The 20,512-nt window shown below is 42.3% G+C and overlaps 1 protein-coding gene across 1 annotated transcript in view; it reads left to right on the forward strand.

The window, feature by feature from the left end:
* Positions 1-10,806: 10,806 nt before the first annotated feature.
* ISM1 (isthmin 1, angiogenesis inhibitor) overlaps positions 10,807-20,512 on the forward strand; it is a 27,656-nt gene continuing 17,950 nt past the window's right edge. The window contains 5 exon segments of the mRNA XM_010160197.1: positions 10,807-10,884; positions 11,443-11,535; positions 20,321-20,377; positions 20,379-20,507; positions 20,509-20,512. The exon segment at positions 20,509-20,512 is cut by the window's right edge and continues 140 nt beyond it. Of these exon segments, the coding sequence (XP_010158499.1) occupies positions 10,807-10,884; positions 11,443-11,535; positions 20,321-20,377; positions 20,379-20,507; positions 20,509-20,512 (361 nt within the window).

A 20,512-nucleotide genomic window follows, 5' to 3' on the forward strand; every position in this document is an offset into this window, starting at 1 on the left:
CAGGCAAAGCTTGTACATCTCTGGCGAGTTGCCCGTGCCCCAACCGACTTTTTTCTCTGTATCTAAGCCTTAAAGAAAAATCAACTGCCAAAGCAGGCAAATAACTGACAGAAAACGTATCATTGTTACCACCTTAGATTTCCATAAACCCTTTTACCATCTCAGAAAGAATCCAAGTACCAGCAGAGGACATTTTTAGAAGCCATGAGGAAAAATAAGGAGAGCGCGGGCTGTAACGATCACTGTTTGCCTGGGGTCCCCGGCTGGTGGTCCACAAAGTGAAACCGCTAGCAACAGGAGGGAACCCGGAGCTGCAGACTCGCCATCCCAGTCCCAAACTGGAAATCGGGTCCTCTTAACTCAGAAAACCTCCTGTTGAACTTGGTGGGAGTCCTGCTTGGGCGTGCTTGGCTGCACGCTTTGGGTAAGGCCCCATGATGCTGTCTCGCTTTGAGCTGCAGTTTTATCACCAGCTTGACATTCCAGGATGTTTTTTTAATATCGTCAAGATTTCTGGTAATAATGCTTTATAAATGATGCTTTCTTTCCTCATGGGCGCTTGAAATGCCTTTTAAAATGATGTTCCTTGGAAAAGTAAATTTGGAGAGGTTTTTTATGAGGTGTTTGCTATCATTAGAATAACCCTGAATTTGCCTTTTCTTGACAGGCTTGTAACATAACGAGGGAAACATCTGGGCAAGTGGGAACTCTGGGTGATGCCATTTCCCCGAGGAGCTCTTTTTAGAGTGCTGTTGTAAGGTTAGGGTGAAACAAGAGGAACATCATCTTCACATAGTTATGCTGGAGTATTATCCTTGTAGTTGGCTGTCTAGCGAAAATCTGTTGATTTTGACTTCAAGAATTTTTTCTGTTCGGTGATTTTTTTACAGATAACTTGATGAAACTGGGCTTTTAAGCATCATGATAGCTTTGGCAGTTCATATTTTCATAGTGTTTTGCCATTTGTAGAACTGAAATTTTTATATACTTCCCAACTAAATTGATTCTTCAGTTACGTATTTGAGAGCGTGTGTCTGTACAAGACACAGAATCACAGAATGGTTTGGGTTGGAAGGGCCCTTAAAGATCATCCAGTTCCAACCCCCCTGCCATGGGCAGGGACCCCTTCCACTAGACCAGGTTGCTCCAAGCCTCATCCAGCCTGGCCTTGGACACTTCCAGGGATGGGGCATCCACAGCTTCTCTGGGCAACATGTTCCAGTGCCTCACCACCCTCTTTGGGAAGAATTCCTTCCTCATGTCCCATCTCAATCTCCCTCTTTCAATTTAAACCCATTACCCCTTGTCCTGTCACTCCCTGCCCTTGGGAAAAGCCTCTCCCAGCTTTCTTGTAGCCCCTTCAGGTACTGAAGGCATCTAAGAACCTTTTTAAGCATCTAAGACATTACGGGAGGAAAGCATATTGATTAGAGCAATCACTTCAACAGATGGAAGACATCAATTTTTTGGTTTTATAACTTGCATGGCTTCTATTCCTAGCTGGAAAATACTGTAACCTGCTTTAGAAAATGGTACCTGACAGGCAGATACTTCCATTCAGAGCATCACAATATAGAACTCCATGGCAAGTTTGCACTGGGATCTTCAGTTTCTGGGATTTCTTGGACTGTTATCGTGGCACATACTGAAGTGAAATGCAAAATTCTAGTGCATTGCATTGCCAAGTAAAGAATCAACATGGAAAGTCAAACGACACAAAACCAGATTTATAGCTATGAGCAAATAGAAACCTCTTGGGTTGTTATCACTTGTTCTGAATAAAACCCTGTTGGTTTTTTCTGTCTTGGTGGGTCTACGGGGAGAAAAGAATGTGAGAATTGACGAGGTCAGTGTTTCATTTGATGAACTTTCATTTGACAAAGTCTGTTGCTCACATTGTGGCAAATCCAGGAAAGAGTAATCTTTGCAGCAACTGTTTATAGATGTATTTTGGCAAGGTAAATGTGTATGGAAACATATTATCAAATGCAGGGTACGGCACTTTAGGACTTGGGCAGTCTGTTTGCACCAAAAAAGTGGTCAGACCTTGGTCCTGTGTGTCTGAAAGACATGAAGTGTTAGTCGTAATAAAAAAACCCAAAATCAAGCCCCGAAAACTTAGGACATCCCTGAGTCTTTTTCATAAATCAGACTCAGGAGAAATCCGTGGTAATCTTAAAATAGATTTAAATAGTCTAAAATACCGACTTGTATGCGTTTGAAGTCTGATTCATTTAGGGGGCTAAGAGCTTCTCTTTCACCCATCCCTTGGTCCTTCAAATGAAGGAAAGGCTTTGGAGGATAGGTTTTGATTTCTCTTGGTTTTTCAGTTATGTTATTCTCTGCAATTAATTAGACTGAGAGGTGAGAGAAATCCAGAAAACTCTTCCATCCTAAAAGTAAATCATTTATTTCTTCCTCCCTCATTCTCTTTTACTTTTGGTGCTCTTCCTCATACTGAGTGTGTCTCTATAGAGTTACCAGATGTCGGGTATCCTGTTGTGCTGCTGTGAATGGCTGTAACGAAGCAGCAATGAGGAGAAAATCCTGATACATTCTGCTGGTCCTCTTTGGGCTGAGTGAGATACAGGCACAGGCTTCCTCGATTCACTGCTGCAGAAACAGGCACTGGACTCCACTGCATTGCTGTAGTTTCAGGCTGATGGTAGAATTGGTCTGTGGTAGTGTAAACGAGTGCAAGATGGGAAATCCAGATTGGAGCTGTAAAATCTCTCTCAGCTTTGAGTTACGAGAGGGAATCAGCCTTTTGTTTTTCAATCAGATTTTATTCCCTCCTTCCATCTCTACCAACGAAAAAAAAGAGAATTAGGGGACGGGGCAGATTTTGGTTTTACTGCTGAGAACTCTAATGGGTATAATTTAATGGGTATAATTTAATTAGCAATCAGAAACTATTGTGAAGCATATTTATGAAATAAATAAGTACAAACTTTTGCTTCTGAATAAGCACAAGTGAAGCTATATTAGGAGATGGAAAAATGCTGCTTGGTATGTTTTTATCTTTTTATATAGTTGTAAAATGAAGGGAAGGCTTGAGCATAAATTTTGAAAGACATTTGTAATACTTTACAAATGCTCTAAAATCTATGCTTTCATTCTGAGAGAAAATATTTCATCCAGAGGTTTATTCCCATCACTTCTAATTTTTCCATAGCAGGCCTTGCACACCAAGAAAAACAGTGTTCCTGCACCAAGAAAAATGAGCTTGTAAAATGTAGTAACCGAGCCACCAACAATATATGCCATAGCACATGAAGTCAGATTCTCCACTGCAGTACTCGCAGCAGTATGACATTAGCACGAAACTCGGTAGTTGTGCATAAAGCTGGAGCCAGGTAAGAGAATGCTATTTGAAAAGAAGCATGATGCTGTAAACAGCTTTTTACTTTTCATCTCCTTGCTCCTGTCCTTGCCCCCCTCCTCAATAAGCATGCAAGCCATTACAGTGTGCCAGAAACGTTCGCTGAGCCCTACCAGGAGAAAACACGTTGTGCTGCTTGCACGAGGGTCGCTCACCAAGCCCTGTCAGCAGACTTTCTCCTGAGATCCACAGCTCAGCACGATGAGAAGTTTGGAAGTGGTGTGCTGTTACCTTTGCTGGGGTGCATTTCAGTCTTTTTAAAGTGTGTGCGTTCCTGCTGCCCCTTGTACGGGATTCAGGCAGATTGCAAAACGATCTCCAGTCAGATACAGTGGGGTGTTTCAGCTTTCTGGCTTTCTCGGTTTAAGTAGGACTCAAGCTGTTTACTTTGGGAGAGGTTTAGACTGAGTTTTTTAAAGCTTATTTAAACTCTGGAGCTTTACATTTCATTAGTTCTAATAGGAACTGATTGTCTAAATCGTCTTTGGAAAACTGTCGATTCAATGTTCTGCATTCATGTTTTCCAGGCTGTCCTTAGCCTATATAGCCAATAAGTGGATGTACATCATATATTTAATACGAGCACTAAATCTTTCTCTGCCTTGCGAGCAGTTTATACATCACACAAATAACTTCCAGAGCAGGTGGATTGTGAATGAAGCAGGCTAATTCTCTGAAAACCAAAAACTCTTTTGGTGAGGTTGTTACTCATCACAGTGGATGCTCGTGCTTTTTGACAGTGATAGTAAAACCTGCCTGTTCTCAGCAGGCTTTGCTGTATAGGTTCTTAGCTGAAGCTCACCCTTACCATTAGCATATGTTCTTCCAGTTATGCACTAAGCCTTACAAATGACTTACGCCATGTGCAATTCATTCTCTCATCTCCCAAGGGGGAGAATTATGTGTGCTCTTTAGTGGTTTTGCGAGTGGGCTGTGGCTTGTTCCAGGATCTAGGGGGAAGGAAGGGTGATTAACTTTACGTGTGCTGCTGCTGCGTGCATGAAGCAAAGGATAAAATGGGAAAGGAGGGTGAAGGAGTGAGACTGCTGCTCTGGGCAGAGGGGCTTTTGCTGTTGTCTGTTGCTCCCACGAGAGATTCTTCCACCTTTCACACCTGATTCCAGGAAAACCCAGGAAGTATTAATTAAGCTTCTCTTAATACCTATCACTTTGATTAATTTCCTAGGAGTAAACTAAAACATCCCTGGTGAAAACGAGCTACCACACCCTAAGGGTTGGATGTGGCAAACTTTTTAGTATCTAAGACTACTGCAATCATTTCAAACAGGTTATATTTAGTTATGGCTGCAAGGAGCAATGTTAGGTACAAATGTAACTTCCTACATTAGATTTGCCCAAGGTGTTTGGATGAGGCCTATTTTGTTGAACTTCAGCAGCTAACAATTACTGTACTTCTCATCTTGGATCATCACTGATAAATACCTGGCTTTAAATCACAGGGTGCCTCTCAATTTTGTCCCTGCAGCTACAGCTCAGGGCAGATCTCTTGATGCCTTATACAAAAGAGTCTATTGGGAGTACTTTATTTCTGTCTTCAGTGAGGGTTAGGATCATTTTCCAGCTCTTAATAATATTGGGGTATTTGTATGAAAAAATCCCTCTGTATGTGATCCTGAATTCATTCTAGCTCATCATTCTAGCACCTCTCCTATGACGAAAGACTGCAAGAATTGGGCTTGTTCAGCCTGGAGAAGCGGAGGCTCCGAGGAGACCTCATGGCAGCTTTCCAGTATCTGAAGGGGGCCTACAAGGGTACTGGGAGAGGACTTTTTACAAGAACCTGTAGTGATAGGACAAGGGGTAATGGGTACAAATTGAAATCAGGGAGGTTTAGATTAGATATCAGGAAGAAATTCTTCCCAGAGAGGGTGGTGAGGCACTGGAACAGGTTGCCCAGAGAAGCTGTGGATGCCCCATCCCTGGATGTCTTCAAGGCCAGGCTGGATGAGGCTTGGAGCAACCTGGTCTAGTGGAAGGTGTCCCTGCCCATGGCAGGGGGGTTGGAACTAGATGATCTTTAAGGTCCCTTCCAACCCAAACCATTCTATGATTCTATGGTGGCTTTATGTCCAGTCCCATGGACCTGAAGACAGAAATCAGAGTGGCTGCTGCAGGGCAGAGGCCCCAGAGATGTTCCTGCTTTTGCCTTTCTCTACCCTCAGTCCATCCTTACCTGTGGGACTGACTGTGGGGGGAGAATGGTTAAAGGGAAGCCTGCTAACATGTGGTTCTGAGTCCTATGGTGATCTGGTGGCTGACTCATGGTGCTGAAAGGAGTGGTAGGTTTGAGTCTGATTCCTGAGAAGGTAATGATCACCTGGGGTGACAGTGAGAGATCCTGTGAGGAGCTGGATTGGTACATCTCATGTTGGTTCATCTAACTGGGACAATCAGCACTTGTTCTGAAGTAGCTGTTAATTTGTAGTCTTCACTGATGGTGTGAAGAGAAGTTTGTTCCACACAGGAAGAACACAGCTAGTCCATCACAGCTGCAACAGCAGTACAACCACACTGCTACCAGCATCTCGCTGTTATCCGATAGGCGCAAAAATCTGTCCTTCGTTCCTCCAGCTTCAGTTGCCAGCTCTTGGGTTCAGTCACGTTTCCCTGCCCTGTCCTCTCTTAATGCCAGCTGTCCACAAAAGCAGGCGGCCTTCAGTTGGCCTCTGCTGTTGGTCTTTGTGACCCCAGCGGTGTCATCATTTCACTGTCTGGAGCTGGGCACTGGATTCCCTTGTGACTTTAACATACATGTTATGACCTCCTAATAGGTAACCCAGCCCTAATACTTAAAGCTTCAGCATCCTAAGCGTTTTGACACCTTGCTCTGCTGTGAAATTCTTTTGCTCGGGAGTCAGCTGTTTAACCAATCCAGGTCACATTAAATGTAATTTGCGAACCATGTTTCGAATTCAGCAGTTGTTCTTTTGTCTACTTAGATCTACTACATCCGTGTATTAATAATCAATGCCTTACTGTTTTAAAATGGTGGAAAACATCTTCAAAGAAAACATGAACAGTGAAAGACTTACTGATTAGGTGAAAACTCTGGCTCTGTTGCATGTAGCATCTGAAAACTTTACAGAAAATGAAGTAGTATTGATAATTAAGCAGACTATGCTATCCTCTGCCTGCCAACCTAATATATAAATGTACTGGTCACGTTTGGAAACCTTTCTGAAATAGCATGTGGCTGAGATAGACAGGACTTCTGACAACACAGTCATCGGTATCTATTCCAGTGGGGAGGAAAAATCAGTTTGAAAGTCACTTCAGTTTTTCAGAGGCACAGATATGTAGATATTCGTGCTTAACAATTTCTCTTTTTTTCCCTTCACAATGTGAAAGCGCACAGAACGCAAGCAATGGTAGGAAATTATTCTGCCGTACTTCATCTTACATTCTTCTGAGTCATCATTTAAAAATCTGGAAGCGCACTCATACTTCAAATATATATGCAGGCAATTTAGATGTTCCCTTACACAAACATGACCTAAAAAACTGTAGTTTGTGCTTACATCCTGGAAATATAGCAGTAGTCAAGATTTAGCAGCTTTGGCAGGTTTAATTGTCTTAGTTGCTTGCTTTCCGCTCTTCTCTGTGTTTTGCCAGTCTTACTTGCAAACAAATGTGATAATACCCAGTTGTGCCTCATTTGTTCTGTTCACAGTGTTGTTTAGTGCTTGTTTGGCCTTTTTATTATGATTCTTATCTTGCTGTCTGTTTTAAGACTACACTACATAAAAGCTCTTTGAATTGACTGAATGATAGTCTCCATAAAATACGACTTTTTTAAAGCATTATTTTTCAGTGGCAGCAGAGCTAGGTCACTGACTCTGAGCTTTATTTATTTTATTTTTTAATTCTCAATCCAAGCTCTTTGGGCTTGAGATTCCATTGATGTGGTGTTGCTTGTGTACATTGGGTAGTGTAATAGGTCTCTGGGCCTGATCGGAGGCTGTAAGCACTGTCACAAACAAATAATGAAGTGATAACTTAGAGCAGAAAAACGCCAAGTGCTTTAGTAAGTTGCAAAAGGAAGCATTAAATGATGCGGTGATTACTGCTGCACTTTAATACCATTGTGCCTCCAGGACACCGGTTTTACAAGGTTTGAAGACAGAAATGCCAGGCTAAATTCACAGTCTGAAGCATAGAGATGAATAACATTTCCAGGGAATAGAGTACTGAGCTCATTGATACATCAGCAAGAGCAGAATGTTTCCAGTGTTTGTATTTCCATGTTCTCTTGATTTGAAATACCAGAAAAAGAAAGAAAACAAAGTAAAATGTTTAAACTTATTACTGTAATAAATGATGGCTTGCCACAGCAGTTGGTTGTGTGGCTCTATAATATTTAGTCAGAGGAGCTGGTGGGGGCGGTACTGGTAAGCAATTCCTTTATCCTTTTGCCCTTGTTTTTCAGTGCTTGGAGAACTCGTAGCAGTGGGTCATATTTTTTTATTCTTCCCTTTTAGCAGTCAGCAGGATGAAGCAGGGCTGGAGTTGTTCACCTCTAAGCTCTTGTGGAGTACTGATTATTTTGGGTCCTTTTAATCTTAGAGGTGCTCATGAAGATGAGAGAGGAAAATTGGAGATGCAATCTTGCTCTCAGCACTTTTGGTGGAGTCAGTCCATGTTGAAAGGCAGGAGAAGTTCAAACGTACCTTGGCTTTTACGCCTCCGTGCTAGATCTACATTCTCAGTGTGTTTAGATTGATATTGCTCCACTGACTTTCACACAGCAAGGTGAGTCAATGACTTGTGTTGGCTGCAAACCCAGTCAAAGCTCCTCTTGGATTTGAATCTTTCACAGCTCAGTTTTTCTACAGAGTTGATGTACACATAACAGATAATCTCGATCTCCATCTATGAAGATAAACTGGGCTTTGACTTTCCTCGGATTGCATCTATTCATTTCCATCCATTATGTTTCATTGTTAGTTTCATATGCACTGAAAAATCCTGAGCTGTTTTGTTCCACAGTAGTTCTTCCTCAGAAAGATTAAAATTTCCTCTTTGCCTGCATGGCCATTGAGGTTGGTACTTGTGGCAGTACCATTATTTGGGTAGTTTTTATAGATACTTATGGTGTACTCATAATGTGCCCCATCTTTTCCCACCACTGGTCATAGTACTGCAGGGAAAAAAGTGGATTCCACCCTTTCTAAGCAAAGGTTACTGAGTCAGTGTTGTCCACAAGCCAGCTTTAGCTTCCAGAAAGCTTTCTTCAGGCGTCTTGCCTTTGCATTCCCATTGAGTTGGGTGTTCAGGTACAGAACAATTTAATACTGTCATTGAAACACCTTTTCTTGTACATGCCCAGGAAGGCTGCGTAGGAGGTGAGCTCCTTGCACCAGAAGAACTGTGCTGTAGGCTGCAGTGGAAAGAGGAGGTGACTGACAACACAAAATAATGTAATGGAAAGAACAGTGAAGAGGATATAGCGATAACACAGCTATTTTGTTTTAATGTAGTGCTTCAAAAATCAGTCACATAGCTGTGGTATCCTTCTCACCTAAGAAGTAACCCAGCAGCAGCAGATTTTGCCATGAGGAAACCATAATTATTCCACTGGAACCAGCTGCCAAAGATTGCTGTAGGTGTAACACAACATAAATTTGCTTGGTTTTACCTGCCGTGTATCTCGGTGCAGGATATTAAAATCAATATGGACTTGATCTAGCTATAACATAGTAATCAGATATTTACTAATGTCTTTTTGCACAAGTTACCCAAAGAAGCAAAAAGGATGAAAACAGAAACTTCTCACGATTCTGACATGTAATATATTAAAAAATAAAAACCATAGCTAACTAGCATGGGTTCTGTAACACCCTGATACTCACCTCCTACATCATATGAGTTGCTTATACACTATTTAATTTCATAGCAAGAAATTATTTATTATTTGTCTCTTTCGCAACGCAGCAGCAATGAAACTGTCTGTGTCTTTAATGTCTACAGATACAACGCTCATCTGAAAGCGTGTCGTGAAATTCCCTCAGTAATCAGACCCGAGTTGTTTAAGATGCAGTGTATTGGCATTTTATGCCACTGATTTTAAGATTCTCTGGACTGAAGAAGTCTGTAAGGGTTCACTGCACAGAGCAAGCTGTAACAAAGCAGTTAATGATTCTTGTGACATGAATGCTACCATTTTGGTTTATTTGAATGACACTGGCATTCTGTCTTAAATATATCACTTTTTATTAGTTGGGGGTTTTTAAACCATCCAGATATTAGCCATGGGTATGCTTCTTAGCTAAACTATAACCTAGCCAGCCCATGCCTTTTGCCCTGCAGAGTGCCCTGAGTTTTTCAAAATACGTAACCACAGTGATATTTTTATAAAGGAATGTTCACCTCGTGGGATTTTTTTTAAGGTGTTCTATTTTTTTTTCCAAGTTACAGCTTCACTTTATTGTACATGATGTCCAATAAAAAAGATATATGTCTGTGATTGGACTTTGAAAAAGGGCTATGGTGCCTATTCTATTTAAAGGGAATGAAGTCAAGCAGTAAATTTGCTGGTCACCCTTTTCATATTGACTGTATCTCGGCCAGCAGTTGGTCTTTGATGTTGTAACAATAGAGCAAAGGCAGAGGAGGAGGAGGATTAGGACCTCCGTAATATAAAAACACGTCTGCATTCATTGTGATTTTTATAAGCACAGTCCATATCCATTGGAGGTTTGCAGTATAGACTCAATGATCTGCGGAAGGGTGCAGCAATCTTAACATTTGCAAATGGTTTATAATTCATCTATCATTACTAGTGCCATCTATTCTTAATTCAGACTTTGTTTAGGCTTTCAGCATTTAACTTTCCTGTCTTCTTACTCCTTCTTACAGTAGGAAAACAGATGTAAGTTCAGGCTAGAGCTTCTGGAGTATCATTTTCCTTTACAGGGGTTGATTGAAAGGCTTGCTGCAGCTGGCCAATAGCGTATCTATTCCTCATCTTGTGCTTTAGAGCCCAGGCTTTTATTTGGAAAGAATAGAAGGGTTGATATGTGTACGTCTAACATAAGTGAAAATATATATCAAAAGGGAACCTAGGGTGGCCACGCTATGCCTGCGTCTTCAGGCGTACTGGAACAATAGCGCCAAAGGTTTCAAATGAATATTTAGCCTGATAAGAGTGCTGGAGCTTTTGATATGCATTTAAATGGTAACAGCACTAGCTCTTGATCAAAACATGCAGAAGGAGAAGGATTATCCATTTCACGAAAATGCGTAAGGTGCCAAGTTGCTCTAAATACTGGTGGGAGGAGGTAGACTTTGAATTGTGAGCAGAGCTTGGGGGGAGCTGAATGATCTGTAATGCACTGTTGTAGCCACGTGTGCAACACTGCGGATGGGGAAGGTAGGCTGGATGGAGTGTTCCCAGGGACATCGCCATGGCAGCAGCAATGAGCCCGGTGCAAGTGGAGCTTGCCCAAAGGCAGCTCTTAGGAGACCATCTGGGGATGCACCAGGTGAAATTGCTTTACTGCACCCAATTCTAGGGGCTCTTGCTTAAGGCATGATCTTAAAGTGTCCCAACAAGGCCGAACACCTGGAAGCTTCTCTACCAGACTCCAAAGACAAGGAGGGGAAGGGAGGAAGAAAGATGTCAGTCTGTAATGCAATTGACAGTTCAGGACTTGATTTAGGGCTGGATCATGTGCCTTCTGGGTGTTTAGATTAGACCTGTGAGTCCAAACTGATGAACAAGTCACTGCTTGCCAGCTGAGCTGCAGTAGCTCCTTAGATGCCATATCCCACCTTCATCCCACAACAAAATAGGAGGTGATTTTTATTTGTCAGCAAGTCAGCACTGGGCAAACCCTGCCCAGGGCTCTCACCAGGGTGACTGTGTTTTTTCCCTGGAGAAAGCACTCCACAATTTCGGTGGTCACAAAATGCACAGCTCTTCATTGAGGAAACTGTTTTTTTATTTAACATCTACCATGATGGCCATTAAAAAGGCCACATCTGGTGCAGAAAATGCACACATGCTATTTCTGCACTCTGCTGTATGTCTCCTTCATCAGACCCAGATAGAGCAGTGTCTTAGGTGTCTCTGCGTTCCCCAATATGCCAGCAAACCAGAGGAAGCAAACTATGTGGGTATACGCCAGTGTAAGGTGAGAGTTCTGGCTAGTTAGAGGCATCACTTTTAGTGTTTAAAAGAGTTTGCCCTTGAGGGATCAATAGCTCTGAAAAAGCTGTTGAAATCCTTTAGTGGCAATGAATTTGATTCTTGCTCTTTGATCTAACATTTATGGCATTTTGAATAATGTTAATCAGAGCTGCCTTTCTCACCTACCCATCCCTCTTTCTTCCTGCCCTGTCTCTCTCCTAAGAGGATCATTTTTTCATGTTCTTAGGAATATAGCTATGGTGGTCTTAACCTCAAAATAAAATGAACCAATAATTGCATAACACCAGAGTAAGGGCCAGATTAATACCACCTCTCTTTTTTTTTTTTCATTTATCCTATTTAAGTCTTCCTGCAATAAAATACAAGAGGAGTTTGCAGCTGAAATGGTATGTTTGTGCACATATGGGCTAAGTTCAGGAAAAGAACTTTATACGCCAATTCTCCTCGCACTGCTGCCATTGATAAAAGGAGCCACAATTACATTGCAATCAGGTTATAAACCCCATAATGCCCCCATGACAATTATTGCAGTTTACTTGTTAGAGCCATATGAGGAGAGAAGGTGCGTATTTATCTCTTTAGCACAGTTAAGGAGCTGGAAGTGAGTTCTGTGCCGCAGCCTACCAGGAAATGCTCTTCCAACCTGCTCTGCAGTGCGTCTGCTGTGTATGCTTTGGAATCTCTCTCTGTACAGAAGCAGCTCTCCCCCTCTGGGATCTGGCGTATGAGCTAGAGACCCATCTCTGTTCCTCAACAGTGGAGGCTGGGATATCTCAAACCTGAACTGCTTCTGTTTCCTCTTCTACCTTGCTGCTGCATCTGGCTGCTGGGACTAATCTGAAGATGCATTTGGCCTGCTCCACAGAGTTTGGTGTTGGTGGCGTCTGGGTGGCTTCAGGCGCATGTTAAGATTATAGCCAGTTTGAAAAATAAAACCATTTGTCCTAAAAATAGCTCAGAACTAACTGGTGATCACGGGGTGGAGGGGAGACAGAAATGAAGATATTTTCTGTTCACGTAAGTGTCAGATTGAAAAGCATCTGCCTTGTTCAGTGCATGTATGGTATTCATTTCCTGTCTGCAGTCGATTGGAATGCCCCCCGAGTTGTTTGAAATTGAAAATCGAGTCATGCTTCTTTAATCAGCTCTAGGAAATAGCCCTCCTCCCTTACTGTTCTAAGAAAATTTATATGTACATGCATAGAATTCATAACACCAAAAGCCTGGACTGCTCTCCAGGGCAAATCCTTTCTCTCTCCCCTCTTAAACAGAGAAGGGTCTTCACCTTGTCTTGTCACGCTGTACTGTGTGTGTACTTGCTTGCTCTTCTTCCCCATAATGTCACTGGAGGGAGGCCTTTCTCTTGTGTATCTGCTTCCTCAGGGCAGTTCACGGAGATGTAGAGAGAGGGCATAATGTCCACTGATGATGTCTTGTTGCAGAAATAAGTCAGTTATTGCACTGCATGCACAGATGCCGTTTATGCTAATGACTTCCAGTTGCTCATGTATCAGTCTCCAAAGTTTTATAGGTGGTGAAGGTAACACTGTACACTCGGGCTTGAAGGAATACTGCAGGAGCAGAGGTGCGTGGTCCTGAGGCAGCCGCTCAGGTTTCTGGTGCTGTTCTGCTGTAGACTCCTGGGTGTAGTAACAGCCCCTTTCAGAGAGTGTTGTGAGGCACATGGCTGGTAGGTAGGTATTGAATGTAAACAACCACTGCCTTTCCTCTGCCTTCACCCCTAAGCTTCATCAAAAGAAAAACGAGTATTGGTGGAAAAGCAGCTAAGGGAGCAAATTAAAGTCAAGTAAATTATCTCACGGTAATTCAATGGGGTGTGTGTTTTGACCATCAAGACTCAAGTGATTTGCCTTTTTTCAGGCACAGAAGTAGTATTGCCAGAAGCACAGGAAACATCATGTTTTTGGAATATAACACTTGTCTGCTTTCTTGCTTTCCCATTATTAGCTTTTGCTTATGTGATGAAGTCATCATGTAACTTTTAGTCCGCAGGGACTAAACACTTTCTAGTCTCTAAAAACATCTGCCAGCTAACAGAGCCAGAGTCATAGACACTGTACACATGGACAGAGTCGTAGACCACATAGGGTGGATATTCAGTGGCATGTGAGAGGGAGACACAGAGGCTGGGAATAGCTGTTTCTTGGAAGCTGACAGCTGAAGGCATCTTTGGAAATTGAAAAGGTTTCAAGTAAGGTTACTCTTTTGACTAGGGAGCGATGAAAACTTCGTTTGTTAAAGCTGGTTCACCTAGTAAAATCCTAGCCATAGTGATTTTAGTGGAATAAACTTGAGAAAGGACCTAGTGTAAAGTCCATGAAAATAATTTCAGATGTGTGTTTGTTCTCTTTCATTGACACTGACCTTGTGTGTGCTAGCTTGTGAAGCCTGATTAAAAAGTTGTGTACTGGAAGCATTAATATTCTGGATCGATCCCCTTTGGTTTTTTTGTGGGTTTCATTGCAGCTTAAGGCAGATTTTTTCCATTCTGTTGGAACCCTCTGTGTAAATTATGATGCAGATGTCAACTGATGAGTGAGATTGGACTTGTTCGATTTAGTTTAGTCATGGTATAAATTGATTCTATTTAAAGCTTTATTATACTACTGACTTTGTGCAAGTATTTAATAAAGCCTGAAAGAACTGCAACTTTTGAAGAATTTGCATTTTGGCATCACGGGTTATTGAGGTGGAAGAGTTGGGCTATTCTTCAGTTGTACATTTGCTTGTGCAACCACTGAATCAGTGTGTCCTGTTTGGAGAGCTCCAGCCAGGCAGTGATTGCAGGGAAGCTTGAGAGTCATGAAGAACAGCTAAATCTTTACCACCAGCTTAGGCACTGAAAATACCTGTTATCTGTGAGCAAAACTTGGCAATGAACATCTGTCAAAGCCCTACACAATTTTAATTCTGTGTGCTTGGCTGTCCTATGGATGGTTGAGTATCTCCTGAGGAACAAAGTACCAATATGTACCATGTCAGAAAATTTGCTAGAGGACCTGTTTTTACCTACAGACATTGAGCTGTGATCACCACCAAGTCCTTTTTATTATCAAAGTGTTTATACAAACTAGCAGTTCATCAGCTTGAAGCTGAACCATACAGTTTGTATCTTCCAGCTGAAGGAAAACATGAAATACAAGCAAGCAACAGAGCAAAAGAAATAGCTGTGCTGTGAAATGTGTGCGCACAACAGGAAGCAAAAAGTTGCCAGATATGAGTATAATATAGTTTGTTTTCTTCTTAAGCGCTGAGGAAAAAATATTATCTGCCAGAGCAGTTCAGATGTGGACCCACTGTTTACTGATGGTGTGGAAGAGACGGGTCTTGCTGAGAGAAACTCCCAACCATGACTGAATGAAGGGTGAACAAAATCTTGATAAGTGCAAGTGAATAAACAATCTCAGTAGAGGAGCGGTGGTGGTAGGGCTGCTTTGGCACTTGGGGTCTGTCAGTCCAGATGGTTCAACAAGGCAACAGCCTTTTCCTCCACGGTGGAGGGTCGTGCTGTAGTGTTGGCCCCATGCCTCGAAAGAGTGGTCTGCGACTTACTCGACCTTAGTTGTGACGGAGGCTTCAACACTACTGCCCTAGGATCTCTGCAGTTGTAAAATAAGGCCTGGCTATGTGTTCACTTCTCAAGGTTTTCTGTGTAGCTATGAGGCTAGAAGTTTTTAGTGTAAAACCTTAAAATCCAAAAGCTGTGATTCTGACATAAATGCGCCCAGATGCTTTGAGATTCTGCTTCTGCTGTATGCAGCTCCAGAGAGCTGTTTCACCTTACAGCAGAAAATCAGCTGTGGTGGGCTGGGTGTATACTTTGGCATCCCGAGCACCTGGGGTGCTTATCAACATGATGATTTATCAACAGTGATGATCTATAACGTGCTATTAATTATTTCAACAATTAATTTGTCTGGCTTTCTAAAGATGAGGCCTTTCACTTCCTCGGTGTATTTGAATGTGAAGGACAAGCACATTTTAAGATAAAGAGAGTGTTTCAATAGCTGTGGTTGATGTGACACCCCCCTGGTCTGACTTTTTCTGGAGATATGAACTATCAGTGACTCCTTGGAGTGAATTGGAGCTCTGAGGCTCAGTACCTCTGCATGCTTTCAGCTAGTCACACACAAATTAAATATGAACCCAAGGGGTTTCCCTGTTAAATGAGCAAGGCAAGACAGAGCTATGAGCAGAACTGAGGTCTTCTGACTGCTTGGACTGTATGTGGCATTAATCATGAATGACATTATATCTCTGATAACGCTTTTCAGCTGTTAACTGCACTGTCATACCTCTTCCTGCTAGGTCCTGTGCTGCTTATACTCATGATAGACAGAAAGATAAATTAAACCCAGCAGTTAGATCACCCAAGTTCATTAGAGATCTTGGATCTGCAGAGGTGAAAGTCTCATGTATTTTCTTGGTGCGTTACTCGGCTTCCCTGGACCGGTTAATTTTAAAGTGATCATTTAGCACTAACCTGGAAACACACGACAGCCCTCAAAATCAAAACAATCTGGTTAGGCAGGTGGGAAATGAAACCAGTCCTAATGGCTGTAATGATTTTCTGTGAAGGCCCCAGGCCTCATTTTGTCTCTGATAGCAATATAATCTTTTATAGCGTCTGTGAAGTTTCCTAATAAATAAACGTTCTTTGTTCCTGGTGGTTGAAGATGCTGTACAGGTGCATCATGAAAGTGCATTGACAGACTGTTGGTTTTCAATTCAAGACGTCTTGTCAAGATCATTTTACAAGATATTTCAAAGGAGTATGCAAGAAGTAGAAGAGCAAGGTAGCTGCAGCAGGGATTTAGTAATAGATTGCCTTGCTGTCTGGAAGCTGTTAGGGATATAAATTGCATCAGTTTTCCCAAATACTTTCATCTCCATAATTATCAGTACTTGCAAATGTGCCCGTAGTTTGGCAAGTGGAGAGGGAATGAAGGAAGGTAAGAAATACGAAGGACGGAGAAAGAGCAGCTGCTCCAGAATATTTTCTGTAGCTCCAGTCATTCCTCACCTACTCTCTGTCTTGGTCGTTTTTCCAGAACTGGAAATGGTATTAAAATAAAGAAGGTAGGAGGGAGATGGATTCCTCACTTGCTAAAAATGCAGAGAAATTCCTAGTTTGGTATTTTTACAGGTTACCATTTCTGTTTAGCTTCTCTGGGGAAGAGAAATGGTACATGTCCCTGAAGCTAATGTCTAATGTGACAGGGAGAAGCAAACCAGGAAGGCAACAGAGGAGGTTAAAATACCCATTTATTATTGAAAAGTTAAATGCAGCATCGGGTAGGAAACATTTCCTGCAGGCAAGGTTGTCTCTTGGTGCCTTAAACCCTGCCATGGTGCAAGTCCCGCCTGGATAACCAGCGTTATCCTCACAAAATCCCTGTGAATTGCTCCTCTTCCTTGGTTTATAGATAGACACAACTACATTGATGCGTACCCAACTATTGCCCTCACTTTTGCAGTGATGGATGGAGCAAGGGGGGTTATTCTGTAATGCAAACAATATGGCAAATTTGCTCTCTAGGGTTTATTTTGTTGCCTTGTCACACAGCTATAAATAATATGTTCTTGCCCTTATATACTGTCCACACTTAGAACACTCAGAAATCCTAATCTGGTTTTGTATTAGGAACTTCTATAAATATCTGATCCCGTGGGGCAGCAGAACTGTAGCTGACAGCAAGCCTGAGCAACCCCTTGAAATCATCTTGATGGAAAGTTTAAGCTGCAAATAATCCTGTTAAATGAAGGAAAAAAGGTGATTTACCTTAAAATATTTAGAGCAGATGCATCATATGAGTAAGAAACCAGTGTGCCTGAATTCGAAATATAACTTGAAAGAAACTGAGTCAGTAGTTCAGAATGAAGTGACATGTTTTTGAAGGAAGACGAGCAACACAGGTTTCCCAAAAGCAGTCGGGAGTACAAATTGTGTACACCTAAAAATAAATGGTGTGAAGTATAAACACATGAAATGAGAAAGCTATGTCCCCTCTGCAAATAAAAAGAAATCAAATTTCATCTCTTAGCTTTGGAACACAATCTCCGTTTTCTTTAGAAAGGATGCTGGCGTTGCACTAGGGACACACTTTTCTGCTAGGGTGGCATTGGAAGATTTGCCTGAGTCGATACAGCGGAAGAGAACGAACTGTTTAACCTGTGACGTTCCTGCCAGGCGGTAGTCAGCCCTGCTCTTAACAGCCAAGTCCATGTTCCTCCCCGCAGAGTCTGCTCTTGAGCCGGGCTGTCACTGCCATGGGAGATGTGTGCCTGATGTTGAACCGGTGTGCCTGATGTTGAACCGGCTTCCGATGGTGTCCACCCCGCCTTGCTGCAGCAGCCCTTGGTGCAGGCCAGTTATCATGTGTCCCCACCCTGTTTTTAACGTTAAATAACCCCAACTCGGTCTGTAATTAATGACAGTCCCTGCCCCAAGCAGCTTGGTAGTGGGCCTGATCAGCCTGATGTCATTACTTCACCATGACAATTTTCTAACTAACTCCATGTGATATTCCATCTGTCTGACACTATTAAAAACTTTTTATATAGCCCTTATTATTGTAGTTGCTGAGCTCCCTGCAAACATCACAGTGAGGAAGGGAAGTGCTGTTATCCCCACTGAGGCACAGACGGACCATGACCTGCCAAGATCACACAGCGAGTCTTATCAGAGAATTAAACATAGATCTCGCAAATCCTTGGCCAGCTCGGGCTGTATGGTGTGTTAACGTGGAGAATCAAGATGCTCCCGAGTGGCAAGCAGATAGGGAAAGTAGGAGATTGTATGTGAGAATTGTATTATTTTTAAATAAAATCTCACTTTATTTTTAATAAAGGTAAGATTATGGACGTGATACCCCAGAAAAAAAGTAGTTAGGTACCACATTTTTTTTTGGTTCCTGTCTGAGGTGATTTAATAACAGCACAATTACACTTTGTTGTTAGTCAGATAGAAAATTCATTTAAACTTTGTGCACCAAGGAGTTTGCCGTTAAATTCTGTTTGATAAAAGCGAAGTTGAAGCACTAGCATATGGGTAGGGAACCTAAAGTTAATTAAGTGGTGCTCAATTTTGCTTCCCAGAGCTTGCTGCTGTGTGAGTTTCTTTCTACTTTATACTGAAGACGGGGGGTGTTAATGGGTGGCCTGCTAAAGGCAGTCGTACCTGGGCTTTGACAAAGGGAAGTTTTCTCGGTTTAGCCTTCGAGCAAAAGACTGTCGGGAGCACATACGTTTTTAGCACTGCACACGTACACCAATGCAGAACGAACTTTCTGCGTCGGCGCTGTAGGTGGACGTATGGAAATATCCTTTGGGCACTTTCAAAGTGTAACCATTCTGATCGTGAAAATACCAAGACAACATTAATTCTGCTACATCTGATTTTGCTCTTTACAAATGCAGTGCAGCCAGAAGAGGAGAGGAGAACCACCTTAGTTTTTCCTTAAGATTATTTCACTTAGTCCCAGATTAACTCTTAAATCTTGGTTTATTTAACTCACTGCATATTTTCCCATAATGTGCACAGATTATACTGTAAAATCTCTTCCAAGGTCAATTTAAAACCTTCTAAGCAAATGAACACAAAATAAAAGGCATTGGAACTGTTATCTATTGGAGAGCTTAACAAAAGGTATGATACCTTAATTGGAGCCAGGGGAGCTGGCTCCATTTAACCAGAAATACTGGCAAAAATATGCTTCAGTAAAGCCAGAACCACGTGTGGCCATTCCACTTTAATTGCGCTTGTTTTAAAAGATAGGTCTTTTAACATTTACCCTCTCCGTGCGTGCTGTCTCTTTACGAACTGAAAATAAAAGCTCCCCAGGCAGTCATACTGAGACCTCAAGCCTAAAATTTTTCAGCTGAGTCAAAAGGAAAACCTGTGCTGAATCTGCCCCATGCATTTTTTTGTAGCCATAAGAAGATTTGACTTCTCTACTGTTTTTTTCCCCTGAGTCCCCAGGCCAAACCTAACCCAGGGAGCGAGTGTTTTGATACTGAATCTATCTCTCTCCTTGGTGAGGTCAAGGGAGTGCTACTGGTTTGAAGGCAGCCTGCTGTAATATACTACAAAACCCAAAAGTACGCTCAACAATAACAAAAGCATTAACCGCTGACCTACAACTTGGTGAAATTCAATCCCACCATTAGGCAAACATGAAAATGAGATCCCAGAGGGAGGAAGGTTCTGACCAGAGAAATTGGGTGAGGAACACAGACGAGATGGAAGTTGTTGCGGACTGAGGAGAGAGGGGGGGAGGTTGCCAGTTCAGTGGTAGGATCTTTTAATACCATAAATTTCAACATGTACTTAGCAGTCAGGGGTTTTGCTCCACTTTGGAACAAAGAAAACTGAAATGATGTATAATGAAGATACTCTTCACCATTTTAGGGACACATTTAAGGTGATCTAATTTGATTTACTGAGGATTGCTTCAAGAGCTTCGTGTTTCCAGATTTACTCTAAGTTAGATGCTGTGCAAATGTGTAGGCGCTCAGCGCAAGGCTGGGATGTTACAGGAACCTGACAGAGCTAAGCACCCAAGTCTGACTCATTTTTATCTTGTCAGATGGTTACAGGTTTGCACCACTATAACTAAGAAAACTTCAGTGAGAGTAAGGTGCCAAACTCAGGAGCACCCTAGAAGAATACAGTCATAAGTGGTGTTTCAGTAGCGAGCCATGGGTCTGTAAGCATTCTGTATGCACTCTGCGACCATTGTTGGCAGGCGGCTGGAGAGGGGGGCACTGGCAGGATGGCACGCTCTCTCAGTTGTTACAGTTCACTGCTTTTTTCCCCAGAACACACTCACTGCAGATGACCGTTCTCCCGAAGACAGCTTCACTCTGAACCCTGAGGACAGAAGAGAATACCCTGATCTGCAGGCTGCCCACCGGCCATTCCCCAAGCAGCGGGTCAG

This window comes from Eurypyga helias, unplaced genomic scaffold (genome assembly GCF_000690775.1).
Source record: "Eurypyga helias isolate BGI_N326 unplaced genomic scaffold, ASM69077v1 scaffold9051, whole genome shotgun sequence".
NCBI classification, from domain to species: Eukaryota; Metazoa; Chordata; class Aves; order Eurypygiformes; family Eurypygidae; genus Eurypyga; species Eurypyga helias.